The sequence below is a fragment of the Diceros bicornis genome, chromosome 23, assembly GCF_020826845.1.
Source record: "Diceros bicornis minor isolate mBicDic1 chromosome 23, mDicBic1.mat.cur, whole genome shotgun sequence".
Classification (NCBI taxonomy): Eukaryota; Metazoa; Chordata; class Mammalia; order Perissodactyla; family Rhinocerotidae; genus Diceros; species Diceros bicornis.
The window spans coordinates 33,383,038-33,405,842 of NC_080762.1; the positions used below are offsets into that span (position 1 = coordinate 33,383,038).

Sequence of the window (22,805 nt, forward strand, 5' to 3'; positions counted from 1 at the left end):
CTCACAAGACTTTGCCAACACTGGGCAGTTTTTAAGTTTATGACAGAGTAATAGATTAGGAAAAAATGGTACTTTGTTATTATTCTGACTGGCATTTCTTTATGAGTGAAGCTGAGCATTTTCCATGTTGACCGTTTGAATTTCTTTTTCTATAAGTTGCATGTTTATATCCTTGGTCCATTGTGTATTGAAATGCATATACTGTCTCATGTGTTACAGATATTTTTTCTAGTTAAACAAATAAAAATCAGTTATGAATATTTTTACCATGCTGAATTTTTATCAATTTATTTATAGTCCTTGGGCTTTGTCTTGCTTATAAAGGCCACACCTACTTCATCTGTGATTTCCTCTAGCCCTTTTTAAATTTAATTTAATTTTTATAAAATATTTGATCTGTGTGGAGCTTATTTTATATGGTAATAGACTCATCATCCTTTTCTGAATACTCACTGTTTGTTCTGTTGATTTTAAAATTTAAAATAACATATAAAATTCTGATATTTGCCTGAGTCAATGTTTGAACTTTCCCTTCTATTTCGTTGATCTTACTATTTCTTCTCTGGTATCAAACTGTTTTACTTATTCTGGTTTTATAATATTTTTTGTGTGTGAGGAAGATTAGACCTGAGCTAACATCTGTTACCAATCCACCTCTCTTTGGTGAGGAAGACTGGCCCTGGGCTAACATCCATGCCCATCTTCCTCTACTTTGTATGTGGGATGCCTGCCACAGCGTGGCTCAATAAGTGGTGCATAGGTCTGCGCCTGGAATCCGAACCCATGAAGCCTGGGCCACCAAAGTGGAACACGTGAACTTAACCACTGTGCCACTGGGCCAGCCCCAGGTTTTGTAATATTTTTAATACATCATTGGTAGAAGCATCCTGATTATTCTTCAATTTTAGAATTTTTCCTGGATAAATATACAGGTTTACTTTTCAAGATGAACTTTAGTATCACCTCCAAGAAATCATGTTCATCTTTTAGTTGAGTTAGTGCATTGATTTTACAGATTCTTAGTGAGGATTGGTATTCTTACCAAATCGAGTTTTTCTATCTCAAAAGCAAAGCACATCACTTCATTTCTTGAATGTCCTTCAGCAGTATCTTAATGCTTTCTTCATGTAGGTGCTACCTATTTCTTGTTCTTTCTGTTTTTTTTTTTTTCTAATTTTATTTATTTATTTTTTCCCCCAAAGCCCCAGTAGATAGCTGCATGTCATAGCTGCACGTCCTTCTAGTTGCTGTATGTGGGACGTGGCCTCAGCATGGCCGGAGAAGCCGGGTGCGGCGGTGCGCGCCCGGAATTTGAACCCCAGGCCGCCAGCAGCGGAGCGCGCGCACTTAACCTTGCTAAGCCACAGGGCCGGCCCTGTTCTTTCTGTTTTTGATGGCTGTTATAAATGTGATACTTCACTTTTATTTTCTAACAAGTTATTGTTTGTATATAGAAAGACTTTTTAAAAGTATTTTTGAGACTACCACCTTTCTGAATTCTTTTATTTTATTTAATAGTTTTTAATTAGTCCTCAATTTTATAAATAAATGTTCATTTCTTCTACAACTAATAATTACTTTGACCTCTACTTTTTCAGTACTTATACTGTTTATTATTTTCTCATGTCTAATTCCATTGTCCAGGACATTGGTAGGCTGAAAGTAAACAACTTTTCCTTGTTCCTAATTTTAATTGATACAGTCCTAATGTTTTACTATTAAGACATAGTTTGAGACAGATATTGTCACATCTGTTCATCAAGATTGAATGTAGCCTTTTGTCAGATATCAATGCCTGGAGATGATCATATGTTTTTTCTCTTGACTTATTAATAATTAAGTTAATACAAGTGTATTTCTAAGTATAATGCCCTTGCGTTCTGGAGTTGAGTTGTACTTGTTTGTAGTGTATTGTTTTAATGCATTGATGAATTCTGTTTCTAAGGTTCTTTACTATTTGCATTTTCTCTGTTGTATTGTTTTCTGCTTCATCAGGTTTTAGTACCAGTGCTATTACACTAACTCTGTAAGATTAATTTTGAGTCTTTCCTTCTATTTCTATGCTCTTGGACCTCTTAATAACATTAGAACTAATTCATCTTTAAAAATTTCAAAGCCCAGATGTGAGATAGCTTTTCAATTTCCTCCATTGCTTTTATTTTGCAATTTTCTACCACTTTTAGGAGAAATGTTAATAACATATTTTCCTAGAAAATCATCCATTCCAAACTTTTTTTTAAATGGAATGTATTGAATTTTACAAAAATATTCTTTTCTGATTCTTTTAAATTGTGGTATATTCCTGAACATTTTTTTCACATTACTAATTTTGCATCTTTATGCTTGTGCTCTTGTGCTTGTGTACAGCTATGTATCTCCTTTTAAATAAAGGACAAATAGTAAATATTTTAAGCCTGTGGACATATGGTGTCTGTCACAACTACTCAACCCTCCTCTTGTAGCTCAAAAGCAGCCATAGAGAGTATGTAAACAAATTTATATGGCTGTATTGCCAATAAAACTTTATTTACAAAACAGACAGTTGGCACGTAGTTTTCCAAACCGTGCTGTAGCCAATAATAGCCATTGCCTATTTTTGTTTAATTTTTTCTTTTATAATAAGAGTTTTGTGTTTACTTGTCAAATTCATAATTTTTAAATCATCAGATTCTATCTTAACTCTATTGGGGCATTTCTTCTTTCCTTGGCATTGTTATATTGTTATTTTTCTAACTTCTTGAACTAGGTGCTTGATTTACTTATTATGTTCTTATTTACGTAAATATTTTTACATAAATATTTCAGATATGATGTTTTCTGAGAGTATAACTTCACTCTGTTCTGTAAGTTTGATGTATGGTGTCTTAATTTTTACACTTCTGCAATTTCAGTTTTTATTTCTCATTTGTTAAGAAAGCCAAGATAAGAGAGAGACATATATAGAGAGTTGCATGTGTGTGTTAGTTAAGACTTATTATTTTATTCAGATGTTTTACACCTGGTCCAATTGACCATCACATCTCACCTAGAATATTGTAATAGTTACCTACCTGCTCTCTCCTATCTCTCTCCTGCACAGAAACCTTGAGGGGCTTCCCGTTTAGTTCAGAATAAAAGCCAAAATCTTCAGGGGGCCAGCCCCATGACCTAGTGGTTAAGTTTGGCATGCTCCGCTTTGGTAGCCCGGGGTTCAGTTCCTTGGTGCAGACCTACACGACTCATTGGTGGCCATGCTGTGGCAGTGACTCACATACAAAATAGAGGAAGATTGGCACAGATGTTAGCTCAGGGCCAGTCTTCCTCACCCAGAAAAACAAGAAATGTACATCCAAGAACATGAAAAGATGTTCCACAACATTAACTATTAGAGAAATACAGATTAAAACCATGATGAGATACTACCACACACCTATTACAATGGCTAAAATAAAAAATAATGGCAATATCAAGGGCTGACAAGCAATGGGAAGCAGCTGGCACCCTCATACATTGCGGACGCAAATGCGAAATGATACAGCCACGCTAGAAACAGTTTGGCAATTTTCATAAAATTAAACGTACATTTACCATGTGACCCAGCAATACACCCCTGGTATCTACTTTAGAGAAATTAAAATATATTCACACACACACAAAAAGTATACATGAATGTTCATAGAGGCTCTGTTCATAATTACCAAATCTGGAAACAACCCAAACATCCTTCCATGGGTGATTAGATTAATGAACTGTGATATATCCATCCATACTGTGGAATACTACTCAGCAATAAATAGGAATGATCTATTGTTACAATCACTTGGATGAATCCCAAAGGCATCAAACTGGGTGAAAGAAACCAGGCCCAGAAGTTTATATACTGTTGATTCAATTTATATAACATTCTGGAAGTGACAAAATTATAGGGGTGGAGAACGGATCAGGGGTTGTGGGTGGGAAGGGTTTAACTATGAAGGAATAACACAAGGGAATTTTTTAGGGCAAAGGAACTGTTTTGTATCATGATTATAATGGTGGTTACGCAAATGGAACATATGTTAAAATTCGTAGACCTGTACACCAAAAGTGGAAAAATGATCAGTTTTACTGTAGGATAATTTTTAAAATAAAATTTGAAAAAGTGCACATCTCTGGGCCTCATCCCTAGGGATCCAAGTTTTTCTGTACTGTGAGTGAGGCTAGACCACAGATGGCAGAATCAGATTCAAAGATAGTTAAGAATGAACAACTCCGACTTATTTTAAGGTTGTTGTCCCTTCAGGTCTCTACTGAAGCTATAAAAAAGCAATGCACAAAATGTGAGCAAGAATAGAGACAAAAGAGAAGTGACCCCTGGTGCCTCTTAGTTCCTCACAGAGACCAGAGGGATGTACCCACTGAAGCTGGTGGAACCCACTTGGTCAGAGTGGGAGCTCTGAAAGAGCTCTCTTGTTCTTTCCTAGCAAATACTCCACAACGGACTCTATCCCCAAGTCATCCCATATCCATGAGATTGGCAATAGCAGTTCATGTCTGAAGAGATGAAAGTTGAGGCAGTATGATCTAGATGTAGTTAATCATAAAGGTATGTATAAAATGGTTTCTAACAGGCTGACCACACTTCCCAAAAATAAAGTAAGGATACGCTCCTCTTGAAACTTGAAGAAGATAGTCTTTTTGTGTATGTGTGTGTTTTATTTTGGACTCTAAAAGGCTCGCAATGTATAAGTTGTTATTTCCTTGGCTGGCCACTAGATGGTGTGGTTTGTTAATATATTACCTCATATTTGCAGCAGATTCATGCAGTGCTATTTTCTTAATTATTATTAAGTTAGAAGTTTAAATTTTTAAGTGACCTTAGAGATAATCCGTGTGACAATGTCAGTACTAGAACCCCAGACCTCCAAAATCCCGTTCCCTGCCAGTGTGTGCCCAGTACTAAAAAACTGGAAACTATGTTTCAAAAGAAATTATTGAAATATTGATAATGAAATTTTCAGAGCAATAGCAAATAAACACAGGATGTGATGCCCAAACAGAAGCTTTGACTATATAAACACCTCTTTTATGTTAATCTAAGGTTTTTAAATTTGCAGAAAATTTTTCTCTATTATACATGAGTCGTCAGTGAATTTTGTAAGATCTTCTGCTATTGCACTTGTACAGATTGCAAATAAGTGCACCAAATTCCACATCTGAGCCCAGACCAGGCTGAAGAGCAGGCACCAGAAGTGAAGTTAGTATATTCAGGGCAGTGGTAAAGTTGAGGAGCTAAGACAGGTGGTCGTTCAGTGGCCTCCTGTCAAAGATCACCAGGAGCACAGCCGTAGGTGAACACAGTTGGGTTTATTGGCTCATTGCTATGAGGAGGAGTGCATACTATGCAGAACCAGGGGGCATCTTGGGAAGAGGGGAGAGAGTCTTCCATGCAGTGGGTCTGGAATAGAAAGTGTGAAGACTCTGAGGCAGGTGTGGCTTTGTCAGAAAAGGGACTTAGAGAAAAAGTTGGCCCTTGTGGCTGGCATGGGTAAGTGAGGGCAGGGGATGGAAATGATTTCTGTAGGCCTTGTGTTGTCTGGCCTTTACTCTGAATGAGTTGGAAGCCGCCTAAGATTTATGCTTGGGTTTTTTTTTTTTTTTTTTTTGGTAAAGAAGATTGGCCCTGGCCCAGGCCGGGCCTCACACACACACTGTAAATGTATCTCTAGCCACCAAAAAAAAAAAAAAGAAGAAGAAGATTGGCCCTGAGCTAACATGTGTTGCCAATCTGCCTCTTTGTTGCTTGAAGAAGATTGTCCCTGAGCTAACATCTGTGTCAGTCCTCCTCTGTTTGTACAGAGTGTACGTGGGACACCACCACAGCATGGATTGATGAACGATGCACAAGTCCACGCCTGGGATCTGAACCTGCGAACACTGGGCCACCAAAGCGGAGTGCAGAAATCTAACCACTATGCCACTGGGCCGGCCCCGATTTGTGCTTGTTTTTAATTGAGTATTTTTGGAAGGCTAGGAAACAGATAATATTGATTGATTGCAAGAGGGGAATAGCTGGGTTAAAGAGACACTTGCTTTTAACTTCGTTCTTTTTGGATTTTGTGTCATGTTCAGGATTACCTAGATGAAATATGATTTTTAATAATTTTGTATACCATTATATAATAAGACTTAGTAAGACCTTAAGATGCTTAAAAATAATTTTATGCTTTCTTTGATTCAAGAGAAATACTAAATAACAATTGCTTTTAAATGCTAAGTGACAGTCTTATGTTTTGTTGATATCTACTCTAGGTGCAAAAGTCAAGAAATAAGCAAGTACGAGAATTATTCCCAGATGGTTTTAGTATTCATCATGCAGGAATGCTTCGGCAGGACAGAAATTTGGTTGAAAACTTGTTTTCCAATGGTCATATCAAAGTCCTAGTCTGTACAGCTACATTAGCCTGGGGTGTCAATCTTCCTGCTCATGCTGTTGTTATTAAGGTAAGAGCTTACCTTCCTTTGCACATGGATTTGTGGTGTCTTAAACCAAACCTGTGGATTGATTTATTTAGAAAAGTATTGTGATTTGCCTGCCTCATTGACTTCGAATGTTGTTTATATAAGGTCAAAATTATTTTCTCCAAAAGAATCTAGTTTATATTGTGAAAATTTAACTCTATCACAGATGATGAAAGGATTAGTTAAAGTACACTTGAAATCTTGCCATATTTGCCTAATTTCAGTATTGAGCTCATCAGGATTATATTTGTGTGTGTTTATGTAAATTTTTATTAACTTTTCCTCATCTAGGGAACACAAATATATGCTGCAAAAAGAGGCTCCTTTGTTGACCTTGGAATTTTAGATGTCATGCAGATATTTGGTCGAGCTGGAAGACCACAATTTGACAGATTTGGGGAAGGAATCATCATAACAACACATGATAAACTCAGCCATTACCTCACTTTGCTCACTCAACAAAACCCAATTGAGAGTCAGTTTCTGGAAAGCCTTGCAGATAACCTAAATGCAGAGGTAAGATCTAAAGAGTAAAAGGTTGGAATAGAATCATCAGCTGCAAGAATGACCAAGTAAAATAAAGGTTGAGTTGGTTGCTATTTTATAGGATTTAATGGCAATTTATGATTGTCATTATACAGTCATAAGACATAATGGACTGAATGGCAATATTGTTGATTAGTTCAGAGCAGTACAGAATACAAATGATAACTGTAAGAACTCATCACTAAAAGACCATACTTTTAAATTATGACGTTTTGTTATTGGACAAAAATCTAACCAAAGTTATACAAACTAGGGAAACAAAATAGCAATAACAACAACTATGTTTGTATTGCACTTTTACAGAGTTTTTAGTTAAGTATTTTATAAAGGTTTTCTAAAGTTCATAAAGCTCTTTTATCTTAGGTCATTTGATTAACTTTGTTATACAAAATATAATTGCTCAAATTGAGCTAGAGTATTATAATTTGTTTCATGTGTGTTTTGTGTTAAGATTTAAATAGCAGACCCTGGAAGCCTAGGTAACATCTTAAAGTTGGCAAAGAGGATAAACATTCTTAATTTAAAAGTTTCTGTGTCAAGCATTCAGACGAGGTTTCATGGTTTTCATGTCATTTTTAATTATTGCTCTGGCATTCAACACTTTCCTACTTCTATATCCTTTCTAACTTTTAGAGTCGATTCAAATAATTTTTGAAAGTAGGTGGGATATAAATATTTAATAGATGAATAAATGAAATATTCAGAATCAAATATTACTTGTGTACAAGTCCTATATTAGGTACTTTTTAACACCTTATAGAAATTTCACTTACCTTCTATTCATGTTATTTACAAGTCTTTTTAGAGGATAAAAAACACACTCGCTCTGCAGTCCCATCTGTTGAGGAGCATATAGTCCAAAAGGGGAGAAAAAGATACAAAAGCAGAGTACAATGTTAGAAAGTGATTAAGTTCTACAGAAGAATTCAGTACAAGGAGAAAATAACTTTTGGCCCCAAGCTATCAGGAAAAGCTTTGTTCTTGAAGGTGTAAAACTTGATCTGGGATCAGAAGGATAGATAAGGTTTGGAAGATCTGGTTGGAATTTAAAAAAAGTCATGAAAGACACTGGTTTCTAGTAGCATACTTACAAGAAAATAAAAAAGATTAGCAAATAAATTTTGACTCCAAAGAAAATGTTATTAAAGCTCAGTTTCAATCTTCATTGCCTATTATGATTGCATGGTTTAAATAATTAGGTCTTGGGTCAACGGTATCTCTGGTGGAATAGTCTGTTGTACAAAGACAGTAATAGTAGCGGTGGACTGAGGACCTGATCAGTGCCAGAGACTCTGCTGGGTGCTTCTTGTATATTCTCCCACTCTCTCAATATTCCTACTAAGTAGATATTATTGTCCTCAGATATATAACTAACCCAAACGTCATTTAGCTACTGATTTTTGGAACTAGTATTCAAACTCAGGTCTATTTAATTTCAAACCTCGTCTTTTCATTATAGCCTAGATGTCTGTTATATTGTATGAAATGGAGTAAATTGAAGGTGAATGCATTTCTCTACATTAATACCTACCGTTCGCCTTCTTCTAAGACCAGAACTAAACGTTTTCCAAAATGGTCATAATATCTCTGACTTAACAATGAAAATCAAGACTCTTATGCAAGTTTCTTAGAAAAGCATATCAAGGAAGACTGTATCTTCATAAACTTAGAATTACTGTCCTTGATTTGCCCTTTTTGTAAGTGGTAAAGTAAATACAAGGTGGTGATGTTATTATTCAGAAGACACAAGGTGAGTAAAATACTGCTGTTGTCCTCAAGGAACTCTTTTCCTTAGGGACTATAAAATACCATCAGCGAAACTATTTGGTCAAGCCCTGAGAAATTAAAAATAAATTATCTTGCATAGATTCACCTCCTATTCATAAAGTACTTATTAGGTATGTCATTTTCAGAAATGTCAACTAACTATAACCATAATTCCATTTAATGCCATAAATGGCAGTTAATAATGAAACATACACTACCTTGAAATTTTTAGCTAGTATAGTAAATTTCTTTCTAAAATTTCTTTCTCATAATTTGGTCTACTGGAATAGCTCCCAATTAAATTTTTTTCTTAAGGAAAAAAACTCCCTTAGATTATAGTTGAGTGAAATTAAATTTGGCAATCTGTGGAAATTATGTGAAATTAGTTTATAAAATGAATGTGTGCTATATTCTTAAGGTAATGGATTTTTAAGTCTTTAGACTCCCAAAATCTTTGCAAGACTATACAATGGCAGTGATCAACATAAAGGTCATGTTAGATTAGGAATGTTGCCTTTACTAACATCTTCGATAACGTAAATATCAATTCTGACCATTAGTTTAGAAGAACTGGAGAAAGTATTATATTAAGTAATAACTTCATTGCAGACACTTTGTGAGGCATCTTTGCTGATTTATTCTTAATGAGGCTGACTCCCTCATGCTAATACCAAAAGGTCACATGTCCCAGCCCTGTGTAAAGCCACTTAATTTTGCACTGAGAGAAACACTGAAGCATGTTTGACGCTTATTAAAATTTATTCAGAAGACAGTACTGGGTACCTACTCTGTATCAGCCTCCTGTAGTCCATACTTTAAAATATGTTATTCTTTCTATAACCATACACACATTCTTTATATAGAGTTCCTCCCGTCTCTGCAGGACATAGTACATACACCTGTCCTTGGATGTAGGACCTTCACAGTCTGACCAGCCTTCCCAGTTCTGGCTCTGACTACTCTCCAACACATGTCTTCCCTAGACAGGTTCTTACTCTACTCACTTCACCTATAAAGTCCCAATTTTCCCATTTATGAAATAGGGATAATCTCACTGGGCTGTTGTGAAAATTTAACAAATGCCTGTGGCCAGTTGCTATTCAGTAAAAGATTGAATATCATTTACCATTATCTGATCATCCCTTGATACGCAGCCCCGTTTATACTTTCTGCCGGTGCTCAAATTTTAGTTGAATAAATAAATGAATGGTAGCATAAATGGTTTTTCCATGTATTTGTTAAAGGAGTGTATATATATACACTCCTCTATATATATATAGACACATAAATACATACACACGCATGATGATTATATTTGCTTTTTTTTTTTTTTTTGGTAAGGAAGATTGACCCTGAGCTAACACCTGTGCCAGTCTTCCTCTGTTTTGCATGTGGGTCACCATCGCTGCCACAGCATGGCTTGATGAGTGGTGTAGGTCCGCACCTGGGATCCGAACTCATGAATCCCAGGCCACCGAAGCAGAGCACGAGAGCTTAACCACTACGCCTAGGTTGGCCCCTATATTTGCTCAGTTTTGATATGATTTCAACTAGTTTAAAAAAATATACATACAAATAAGCAATTAAGATAACCTTCAAGACTGAAGTTTAAATGGCTATATTAGATGCAAAGTGATACTTTGAGTCTTACTTCTAAATTACCAAATTTGGGGTAGATTTTTTTTTCACCTTAACAGAGCATAAAGCTCTGTTACATTATACAGCCATGTGTTGCTTAAAGATGGGGGTACCTTCTGAGAAATACGTCGTTAGCTGATTTCGTCCTTGTGTGAACATCATAGAGTATACTTATACAAACCTAGATGATATAGCCTGCTACACACCTAGGCTAGATGGTACTAATCTTATGGGACCACTGCTGTATATGTGATCCATCATTAACCAAAATGTCAATATGTGACACATGATTGTATACTAAAGGCAGTTTTACAAGTTTCACGTTAGGTGTTTTTTTGAAAGCATTTTTGAATACATATTATGTGCCAGGCACTGTGGATAGTGGTTTCATATATATTATCTTAATTAGTTACACATATCTCACCTATACGACTGGGGAATTTCTTGAGATCAGGGACCGTGCTCTTTTGGTTACCGTATCCATTGTGCTTTACATAGTACAGTCTTGTACTATATGATTATTGAGATGAATGGATAAATTTCAAAGACATACTGTGAAAAACACGTGTTTTATAAAAGGCTCTTGTACTAAATAGCCACTAGGTGACAGCAGTTATTTACAAGTAAATTTTTATTTTTGTCACTAGGTGGCATTCAAGGATTAATCTCAAAATATGATGTACCATCATAAATTTCCATTCATTTTTCTGGGTAATCTGTTCCTTTTTGGTGAACATTTAGAAGACTTGGGTTACTTGATCCAATCTTTAATACCTACTTCCTCCCTTCCTTTAATCTTATCATTAGTAGCAATAGGTAATTATTTATTAATGTTGATTTATTGAGTCTGATTTTGGAAGAAATAGCAAGCTTATTTTATTCTTTATAAAATTTTCTACTCTTAGGAATTGTGTAATATTATTTTAAAATATCTGTAGGTCATGAGGGAATTAACACAGTTTTGGCTGTCAAACAATAGAATCGAGAATGGGGCACATTATCAGATTTTTAGCCATATCATTAAACTAGTTTCCTTTACCTAAGCAGACTAGAAAATGTTTAACTGTCTTCTGTGTAAATATTTAGGAAGTGTTTTACAACTCGCTCATTAGCTGAATTTTAGTTCTTGTTACTCTTCATTTTGTGGAACGTCTTCCAGTTCACATCTTAAGAAATGTATGTATTTACCTATATTGTGGATGATTTAGTCATTTGTAAATACATTCGTGTAAATTTATTTTTTTTAGCTTTATAGTTTAAGTTTAAGGTGTACAATGTGATGATTTGATACACCATGTATATCGTGGACTGTTTACCACAATAAAGTTAGTGGTACATCCTTCACCTCACATAATGACCATTTTGTTGTTGTTGTTATGATGAGAACATTAAAGCTCTACTCTCACAGCAACTTTCAAATATGCAATACAATATTATTAACTGTAGTCACCATATTGTACATTAGATCCCCGGAACTTATTCATCTTATAACTAGAAGTTTGTACCCTTTGACCAACATCTCCCATTTCCCCCACTCCCTAGCCCCTGGCAACCATGATTCTACTCTGTTTCTATGAGTTTGATGTTTTTAGATTCTACATATAAGTCAGATCATACAGTATTTGTCTTTCTCTGTCTGACTTATTTCAAGTTAGCGTAAATTTAAACGTAAATAGTCAGAATCTGCCTTACCATATTTTTCCTTTTGGTCATTTCTCTTTTTAATGACAAATAGTATGATATAATATTATAATGATATTTATATATTGCTATATCTTGTCTTCAACCAACTAAAGATTGCTAAGCATCTGTTTATTTATTTCACAAAATTAGTTATACAGAATTAAAAATTACAATATAGGAAGGAAACAAATATAAAGTTTTTTTTTTTATATTCAATGCTAAGATGAGAGGGTTTGTTTTTCCTTTTGTTCTAAAATTTAACAATTTAGGTAGGGAGCATCTCTCCTTCTTTGATTAAAGTATTAAAAGGTAAAAAAAAAAAAATTCAGTTACAGGTTCAGGAAATGTTATACAACTACGAAGTTTAACAACCTGGATGGATTTTTAAATTAACATGAACACTTTAAGTAAAAGCAAAATGACTACCTGTAGATCCAGTGGCTAAGGAAATGTATTGTTAAGAAAACTGTCATTGCAGTTCTGTGTTAAGATCATTTTCTAACAATTTCCTTCCCTTTATTACACAGATCTTATATATTATTGCTGTGTTTTTAGATTATTAATCTTTGGTTTCATTAAATTAGTAAATTATAAAGCTATATTAAAATGCTATATTAAAAATTATATTTCCCTTCAGAATGTAATCTAAAGAATTATCCAGTCTTTATTATAGTTCAAATGTATAAATATCCATTTTTTCCATAGATTGTTCTAAGTTTACCAATAAAAAATTAAAACCACTCCCCATTCTTGTATGATTTTTAAAAAATATATGTATTATTAATATGTATAAATCCCAATAAAATCTGCTTTGTTTTTGTGCAGAAGTGAGTGCATTTTCCATTGTATTCATGTTGTATATTTACACTAACCATCCTGCAAATGGGTATCTTTAGACATAAAAGCTGATGTTATATCCTCTGTGATTCATGTTCTTTTGATTCTGGTGCACTTACTTTTAAAATTTTCAGTAGTGTGGTCACATAAAATGAAACCAAAAGAAAAAAGGAACAAGAAGAAGAAAAATTAATGAATACCAAAAATATTTTTAATGCATTAAACTGCATTTAGGGAAAAGTAATCAAATGCCATAATAATGAATAAGTTCAGTTTTGGAAGATAGCATTTCTAATGTACTGTTCTCAATTAAATGAGGCAGGACTCATTTTTAATTAATTGGAGAAGTGTCGTGTCCCATAATTGTGTTTACCTTCTTTTAAATACAGCATATTGATATATTTTAAAAACTTAACTTTTGACAAAATAGTCTTTGATGTAATGTTTATATTCAACTTTAGTGCATTAGTTTAATTTTTGTTATATTTTTGGTTTACAGATTGCTCTGGGAACAGTTACTAACGTGGAAGAAGCAGTGAAGTGGATAAGTTACACTTATCTTTATGTACGGATGAGAGCAAATCCATTAGTATATGGCATCAGTCACAAGGCTTATCAGGTAGAAAACTCACTTATTTAAAAAAAAAAAATCAAACCTTCTTTTAGGTTCTGTAATCCTTTCATGATATGAAGATAAATATTTGTTACTCCTGCCTCATCTGAAAAGAGTTAGGAACCTGGGAGAAAAACAAAGAGCTTTAATCTTTTTTAAAAAATACTAAGGAATATTAAATTTGCCCCCTGTAATTGTTTCACTGATACTAAAAAGTTAATCTTTATATTATCATCAGTTTATTGTACAGGTACATTTCCATTTGATATTAATATTTTTCTGTGATTTTCTTTTAAACTATGTTCAGTTTAGGTTTTGGAATAAACAAGACATGAGGAGACTTATAGACCACATTTAATAATAGGCTAATGTTGTATGCAGTGTGTTCCTCTTATCAAGTCCCATCTAAGCTCTTATTCCTAAATTAAAAGATAGCATTAATGATTTATTATCTTAACAGTTTGGAGGGTGGGATCAATTTCACTGTGCACATAGACTGAGATTCAGATGCATGTGGTAGCAGTTCTTCCTATGAGCTTTATGGTTGTGTGATCCACATTCCTTACAGATTCTGTGAGATCTTGTCTTTTCTTTAGAGCTCTGCTTTATACATGGTAAATGCTTCCTAATTACTGATGAAATTCAATTGTTGTCTAATGAAAACATTATTTGCCCATCATTGTATGGATATTCACTAGGGTTAAGTCAAAATTAGCAAAGAAGTTGAATTGAACTCAGAATTATAATTTTCCTCCATTTGCTGATAACTTAGTTTTTATATAAATATATTCCATTGTGTTAACAAAGCAGTTATCAATCTTTTTTTTCTTCATTTTTCCTTTTCCTGTGCAGTAGATTTGACCATGGAAAAATTGAAACTTAAGGATTAGGAGGAAAAAAACAAGAAAAATAGCAGCAACAACTAGTTCTAAAGCTGTTAATTTGAAATCATTAGGTTTTTATACTTCAGTTTACTCTAGATGGGATACCTTTCTTCTCGGTTAAAATATGTGCTAATCTTCAAAGGGATGTCTTCTTTTACAGCCAATTGCTTTCATTTATAAAATGTAGGGGCATTTTAACCTGTAACCTTAAATGATTTAAAGAATATGGCACCAGCTATTCTCATTACAAATATAGACTTTGTGAAAATAGTCAATGGCACAAAGAAAATATTCCAAAGGGATAAAGGAAAACAAAACACATATATTTTCGTGGGCTAAGCCATCTCAAATCTTGGGACAAGATGAACACAGCAATTGGTTTTTAAGTACTAGGTTAATATCAAAATTTTTTGTGTATGATTTCCCAGTATAAAGAAAGTGAATTTTTTTTCCTTCTCTGATATGTAGTTTTACTACCTTCACAATTTAGAGAATCTTACTTTTTTTTGTGTGTGTGATTTATGTGTTTTCCTTTTATTACTCAATATGAATTTGCAGCCACAAAACTCAGGTGAACTAACACAAAACATGTAGTTTAACATATTTTTTAATGGTTTAGTAATGTGATTAATAAAATGTTTTTATAAGATGTACCTGATACATACAGTATATATTATCACTTGTAGTAAAGGCTTTTTGTATTTGCTAATGTGATTCTTGCGTCCGTCTTACTTCCCTACAGTTGATTTTCCTTTGCCTCATTTTTCTGATTTTTAAATTTATTTTAGCGTATTTTGTACATGAATAAGCTGCCATAAAAATCTAACATCAAATGGTAGGAGTATTATCATTAATTGATTTCTAAAGTATTTTTATACTCCTCCCTCCCCCCTTTAAAGATCATATTTCACTTTATTGCTCATGACCAGAGAGTGATCTTCAGGACCTGGCATGTGTACATATATTTATGTGAGCATACATACATATATTTACACATACACATCATAGGAACAAGAACATTTGTTAATATCTTGTACTAAATGTCCTTTCTGCTTAGAAAAAGACTAATATAGTAGTTTCAAAACTATTCAAAAATTCATTGTCAACTTTATTTTACTCTTTGCTTCTGTTATTTTTTTTTCCCATCAGCAGTTATGAAAACTGCTAGAACACTAAAACCATAATTTTGAAAGGATAACTTTGCATTTATTTTTGTATATCTTTACTTTGACAAAGGAAAACAGCCTCACTATCATTTCTCCAAATAACTATCAAGTAGGAATGTGATATAATATTTTAAAGTCTCTAGTTATTTTACTGTGGGAAGGAGAAGACAATGATTTTTTTCTTATATCTGATTTCTAATCTTAAAGATTATAAAACCATATAAGAACTTTAGATTTCAAAGTATTACTATGTATAGATAATATATAGATTAATAATTTTAATGAATTTTTAAAGCTTCCTTTATTTAATGGGATAAAATATTTTCTAGTTATGCACTAAATTTATAAAAGTGTACTTTTGTAAAAATTTTAATAAAATGTTTATTTAACTAAAGCATCAACAAAAAATTTTAGTTCTCATAAATAGGTATATGTTTGCAAATGATGACTCTCTAAAGAAATAGTCAAGTGTTTGTAATTTTTTTTCTATAGATTGACCCAACATTAGCAAAGCATCGAGAACAATTGGTCATTGAAGTTGGTCGCAAACTAGACAAAGCTCGGATGATTCGTTTTGAGGAGCGAACTGGATACTTTTCCTCAACCGATTTGGGCAGAACCGCCAGCCACTACTATATTAAATACAACACGATTGAGGTATTATACTGAGTGGAACAAATACAATAATATGTTTGCTATTCAATGCAAATACTTTCTAGACTTCAAAATATAGTATTAATGCAAAATAACAAAAGATACTAATAGAACAAAATGCATTTAACTTATATAAATTCAATAACATACACTCAGTAAAGACAAGAAAAAAGACTTTAAATACTAACTCATTATTTGGAGCCTCTTGCCATCCTGTTCAACGAGTATATCCCAAGCAGTAGATGCACCGAAGCCTAGAACAGTTGAGCATGTTGGTGAGATCTGTGGAAAGAATGCCTGAATGATTTTAAGTGGAAGATGGTGGCTTAATGATATCCTTAAATAAAAAATGGAAAAAATTGCAGACTATTGAGAAACATTGACTTAAGAAGAGTTAGAAAAACTAATTAAATAGGATCAGTTCAACCTTACTGTGCATTTTGGGCAATTTAAGAGATTTTCAAGGGTAATTTTAAATACACAGTCGTAACCTTGCTTGTTGCCTTTTAACATGTTCTTATGTAAGATAGGGTGCCGCTATAATATTTACATTTCAAAGAGTATATGCATGGCTTCGTGTGTGTTTATATGTGTGTATGTATGTACCTGCATATGTTAATACATGGGAAAACTTAATAGTGATTACCAGTGAGGAGAGGACTTAAATTTGAAGAGAAGAGGATAGGTTAAGGTGAATTTTTACTCTCTATTCTTTTTATAAAGAGCAAGTTTGAATTTTTTTCTTATATTCATTTTTTTTACTTAAAATTGTTTTTAAAATGGAAAAGTAATAGAAATCACTGAAGTAAAATTTCTTTAGAAATATGAAAACCTAGGCTTATATGAAATCTATGTTTTGTACTTATTTACCATATGCTTATGCATATAACAGGTTTCAGAAAACACTTTCATGTGCTTACTTTTCCTCGTCTTTTCCCAAATAAACGTTGTATTTGTATAGCACTTTAGGTTTCTTCAAAGTTTTTTAATGTATATTATCTCACAACTGTGATCTGGTAGTTCCTCTACCCAAAACATTTTCCCTAGCCCTCTACTGCTTCCATCACCTCCTCACGTCCACTTGTTTTGTCCACGAAGTAGCCTTTCTCATTTGTCCACTTGGTAGTGTGTTGCCACTGACGTACGTCTCAATAAGCCTATTTGCACCTCACTTTCAGGAATTGTAGCCTTTATTTGGCTTTGTCTTTATTCTATATGGCCTTTTACTGATTTTTTTCCTTCCCAGTTTCTTGAATTTCTATATGTTCTTACTAGTAATATTGTGATATCTTCACCAGATTCTTCAGGTTACATAGTTTTAGTTATACCTTTCTGAATTTTATATGATATATGATCAGTTTAAAGTTGGTGAATGGTGCAGATTTCCACATGCCCCTAATGAAAATGAACCAAGACCAGAATGTTGCATGAACTTTTTTAAGATATCTAATGTGGGTTTCATTAACTGATTTTATTGATCTTTTTGCTTCTAGAGGTCTTCTCTAGCTAATTATGTTTTAGGGAATTTTTTAGTCTTTGATAAATTAGGTGATATTTAAAGCAACGATTTGGGATAGTGTGCCACAGACATTATAACTCTGCGTTGTCTAGGGCTCAAATGTTCTTTAAGAATGTGTGATTTATAATCACGTTTTTAATTTTAAATGTTTTACTGGACCCTCTATTTTAATCAAATATAACACTTACTTTGGTAGACCTTCAATGAACTCTTTGATGCTCACAAAACAGAAAGTGATATTTTTGCTATAGTCTCCAAAGCTGAAGAATTTGATCAAATCAAGGTAAGATTACTTGAAGCTTGAATCAAATGCATATAACCTATATGTATTCATTCATTTATAAAAGTTTATAATTAATTGTTATTCCTGATACGATACAAGCTGTATGACACTTCACATTTGTAGTACCAGCAATGTTTTTCCATTTATCAACAATGTCGACTATCCTGAATTATATTATGTCATACCTGACATCATTCTCTGCCATCTATTACAAATCAAATATAATTTAAATAGTTATTTTTCAATGAAACTATCAAAGAATATACTATGTAGATTTCAGTTTAGTTGCAGTGTGAGATTTACTGAAGAAAATAGAAAGGACATGCATGATTCAAACTTAAATATGAATATTTCTGTGCCTGTATTATAATTTAATCTTATTAACAGGGAAAACTTTAATACTTTGAATCATAGTACTTCACAGCTTTAAGCTATGAATGTGTTATACCATATAAAAATACATGACTGTAATGAATGCATTTGAAGATAATTCAAGTTTGCCCTAATCCATTTGGGCAGAGGTTTTACTCTGGTCAAATAAAAAATGAAATTTCATCAATTGAAGGATGGTGAGGTCAGAAGATTTAATTTTAGTGGCATATCAAATTTTTATATGTCAATGGTAACCTTAATATTGGTGATGAATAATAAAATGTAATCGTAGCAGCCTCAAGATAGTTTCTTACTGTATTTTATTAGATACCTGAGAAAAAATTACCGTTATTTGGTATATGAAAAGAAAATGTTGAGTTATAACGAATGAAAACTTTTAAAAAACATTTAATGTGGTTTAATTTCAATATGAAAATTTGCTGTAAATTAGCCCAAATAATCCTGTAAAAACATTGATTCTTCCAGGTCAGAGAAGAGGAAATAGAGGAGTTAGATGCCTTATTAAACAATTTCTGTGAACTCTCAGCTCCTGGAGGTGTAGAGAACAGTTATGGAAAAATAAACATCTTACTTCAAACTTACATCAGCCGAGGAGAGATGGACAGTTTCTCTCTCATATCAGATTCTGCATATGTTGCACAGGTAAGAATATTACTCCCTTCTCATTTTCTTTTCCTTGTTTATTTTTAGAGACTCAAGAAATTAATTCATGCTATACTGTGAATGTATTACATTATGACATGCTACCAAATTACCATTTTATCTTAGAACTGTTTCTGTTTAACTTGTATATCTTTTATGCCATCTATGCTATTAGAGCAGGAACGGGAGTGGGATTTGGTGGTGGTTTGGCTCTTTTTGATGTTGCTATTGTTTTGGTTTTAGAGTTTTAAAATATCAGTATCTTATTTTCTTTCTGTTTTTAATTATAAAATTCATTTCTTTTACTTACAAAGGGCAATAATACAGGAATATTTCAAGCAAAAAGAAAAGATTGTGGAACCTTTGTAAGCTTTCCCCAAATGTTAGAAATATAAATAAATTTTTTACCAGTAAGTAAGGCTTAATAATATACCTCATACCATATATTTAGTATGCTAAGTCTCTGATTTAAACAAGTAATCTTTCTTCCCTACTGTTGACACTTAAAAATTGAGGACTGAAAGAAAATTATTCCCTAAATTACAGCTCATTGAATGTATAATTTTTTAAAAATACCGTAGTATAAAATGGTATAGTACAGTCAGGCACCACATAATGACATTTTGGTCAATGACAGACCTCATGTATAATGGTGGTCCCATGAGATTATAATGGAGCTGAAAACTCCTATTGCCTAGTGATATTGTAGCAATTGTAACATTGCATGGCTGAAGAGGCAAGAGAAAAGAAAACTGCAATAGAAGAAAAAGAACCCCCAAGAAAATTCCTTGAAAGGTTTGTTTAGCAGAAGCTTTTGCAGACCTCAACAAGCTCCTTAAAAAGTTTGAAACCATGAACCCCAACACTGGAAGATTTTCATTAATAGAGAGGAATATTTGTGGTGCATTATTATCTGCTTACAAGTATATTTATGATGGAAAAAAGAAACAAATCAAGCAAACTACCCATGGACGTATTTCCAAAAAGAATGACACCTCTTCGAGAAGAGCCTCAGGCAGGTCCTTCAGGAGGTGTTCCAGAAGGCGGCGTTGTTATCATAGGAGATGGCAGCTCCATGCGTGCTACTGCCCCTGAAGACCTCCCATGGGACAAGATGTGGAGGTGGAAAACAGTGATATTGATGATCCTGACCCTGTGTAGACCTAAGTTAATGTGTGTGTTTGTGTCTTTGTTTTTAACAAAAATGTTTAAAAGGGGGAAAAAAAAGCTAAGTACTCAAAAAGTTAAAAAAAATTTTAAGTTTATAAAGTGAAAAAGTTACAGTAAGCTAAAGTTAATTTATTATTGAAGAAAGAACAATTTTTAAAATAAATTTAGTATAGCCTAAGTGTACAGTGTTTATAAAGTCTACAGTAGTGTACAGTGATGTCTGAGGCCTTCACATTGAATCACCACTCACTCAGTGACTCACCCAGAGCAACTTCTAGTTCTGCAAGCTCCATCCATGGTAGGTGCCCTATACAGGTGTACCATTTTTTATCTTTTATACTGTATTTTTACTGTACCTTTTTTGTGTTTAAGTATATTTAGATACACAACCACTTACCATTGTGTTACAGTTGCCTACAGTATTCAGTACAGTAACATGCTGTACAGGTTTATAGCCTAGGAGCAATACAGTATACCATCTACGTTTGTGTAAGTACACTCTGTGATGTTCACACAATGACCAAATCGCCTAACGACGCATTTCTCAGAACGTATCCCCATTGTTAAGCAATGCATGACTGTATTTATGTTCAAACCCCCATGTGAAGTAAAAAGGTTTCCCTTCCATACATACTGTTTAGAAAAATATTCTTTACTTATCAAGAATACTTTTTTCATTATTTTTTGAGTAATGCCTCCTTTAAGTTAAGGAGAAACAGAAGCTGAATTTTATTTTAAATATAGAAACTATTCTACTATGTATCTTACGTTTATAATTTTTTTCAAAGACTTAATATAGAAAAGGGATGTTTATGTTAAATAAATTATTAACAGCCATGAATACTCGAGTGCTTTGAAATAACTGTAAACATGAAATATTTACAAATATGAACCAAGATATATTGGCAAACAATTTAAATAAATGCAGTAATTTAATCAAAGAAACCAGGTGATGATTTCTTATATTATATAAAGTAAGTGTGAATGTGGTGAAAACTTTTTTTTGCATCTTGAAACACATGTATTTCTGCCATAGAAAAATTATATATATTCTCTAAACCCTATAGCTTCTGTAAGAACCATTGTTTCTAACTTCTGTTTTTCTGAAAAATAATATAATATTGTCATTTTATATTTTCTAATGATTCTATGTTAAAATAGTTAATGATTTAACTAAAAGGTAAAACTTTACTGGGTTCTGGATGAATAATCTGGCCACATTTTTGCTTGATTCAAGATTATGAAGATATTATCAGAGACTGATATACGAATTGCTTTACAGTATAAAACTTACAGTTTTTTTATGATTGGTGCCCAGAAAGTCAGTCTCAGAAGATTAAGGATATATCTCAGAGCATCCTTGGTTTTTCTTAAATAGCTGTTATGGGTTTAGCATCCTTGAATGCATTAGGTAAATTATTGTTGAGTTTATTTATATTTTAAGTTTAAGCCATCAGTAGTTTCCCACGCACTCTCTCAGCTCTGTAAAATAGTGCTTCCTTCTATATTTCTAAAACTTTCTTCTCTCAGCCCGTAAGATAAATCCTTAGCTCCAGTATTCTATGATTCTATGAAGAAGCCTGTACTTCAATTCTCTAAACTATACATGTTAGAAACTTTGATAATTATTTACACCCAATTTATATCATTCCAGATTAAAATATCCTGTTTGTATCTTGTCATGTGGGATTTCTCCTTCCATTGCTTTTAGCTTTTAGGGAACAACTCTAGGTTCTGAAAGATAAAAATTACATACTTTCAAACACAATTGGGAAAGTTAGCTTGGCAGTTTTTTACAAGAGCAACTGGGAATGATGTAGGAAGACTTAATTGATAGGTATAATAATCAGTGTTTCATTTATCATTCTCTGGGCACAATAAAAGAGCCATCCTGTCCTTTTTAATGGTTATCAGAACTGTTCTCATACTTCTGAATACCATTTTTGTTCTTAAATTTCTAATACTGAAACAAAATAATTGAATTTGTCAAAAGACAAATAAACGTTTTAGATAAAATATAAAACCAAAGCCCTTAATTTTATGATCCTTTTTACCTCATAATTTCAAGCCAGATCATCTGTTTGCTATTTAAAATCTTTACTCTTTTTCATGTCTTTTTATGATTTTGACCAGATTTAACATTCTTCATTGTCTAATACAGATGTCATTACATATTATAAGGTGTCTCCAAGTTCATCATTTTGAAAATAATGTTTAAGAAAACATTTTGCAAAGTTAATGATAGAAGGAAAGAGGCAAAACAAATGGAAACTAACCCTAGAGATGTGAAAAAAGCCTTCAATCATTGTAACTTTCTATGTCTATTAATAAAGTTATACTCAGATCACTCAATTTAGAATCTTGGAGTTAAATTTGGAATTGTTTAGATCTGGCTTTGAACAGATACTCTGACACCAGCTATCTGTGTGACCTTGGTCAAATTATTAACCTCTCCAAGCCCTTGTATCTTCATGTATAAAATCATATCAAACCAATCAAATGCAGTTGTTGTAAAGATTAAATGAGAGAA

The 22,805-nt window shown here is 33.0% G+C and overlaps 1 protein-coding gene across 1 annotated transcript in view; it reads left to right on the forward strand.

Moving 5' to 3' along the window:
• Positions 1 to 22,805, forward strand: part of ASCC3 (activating signal cointegrator 1 complex subunit 3) — a 336,770-nt gene that overhangs the window by 193,560 nt on the left and 120,405 nt on the right. Inside the window, exons 15-20 of the mRNA XM_058566571.1 lie at positions 6,271 to 6,462; positions 6,772 to 6,996; positions 13,451 to 13,570; positions 16,107 to 16,271; positions 17,984 to 18,070; positions 18,929 to 19,105. Of these exons, the coding sequence (XP_058422554.1) occupies positions 6,271 to 6,462; positions 6,772 to 6,996; positions 13,451 to 13,570; positions 16,107 to 16,271; positions 17,984 to 18,070; positions 18,929 to 19,105 (966 nt within the window). The remainder of the gene's footprint in view (positions 1 to 6,270; positions 6,463 to 6,771; positions 6,997 to 13,450; positions 13,571 to 16,106; positions 16,272 to 17,983; positions 18,071 to 18,928; positions 19,106 to 22,805) is intronic.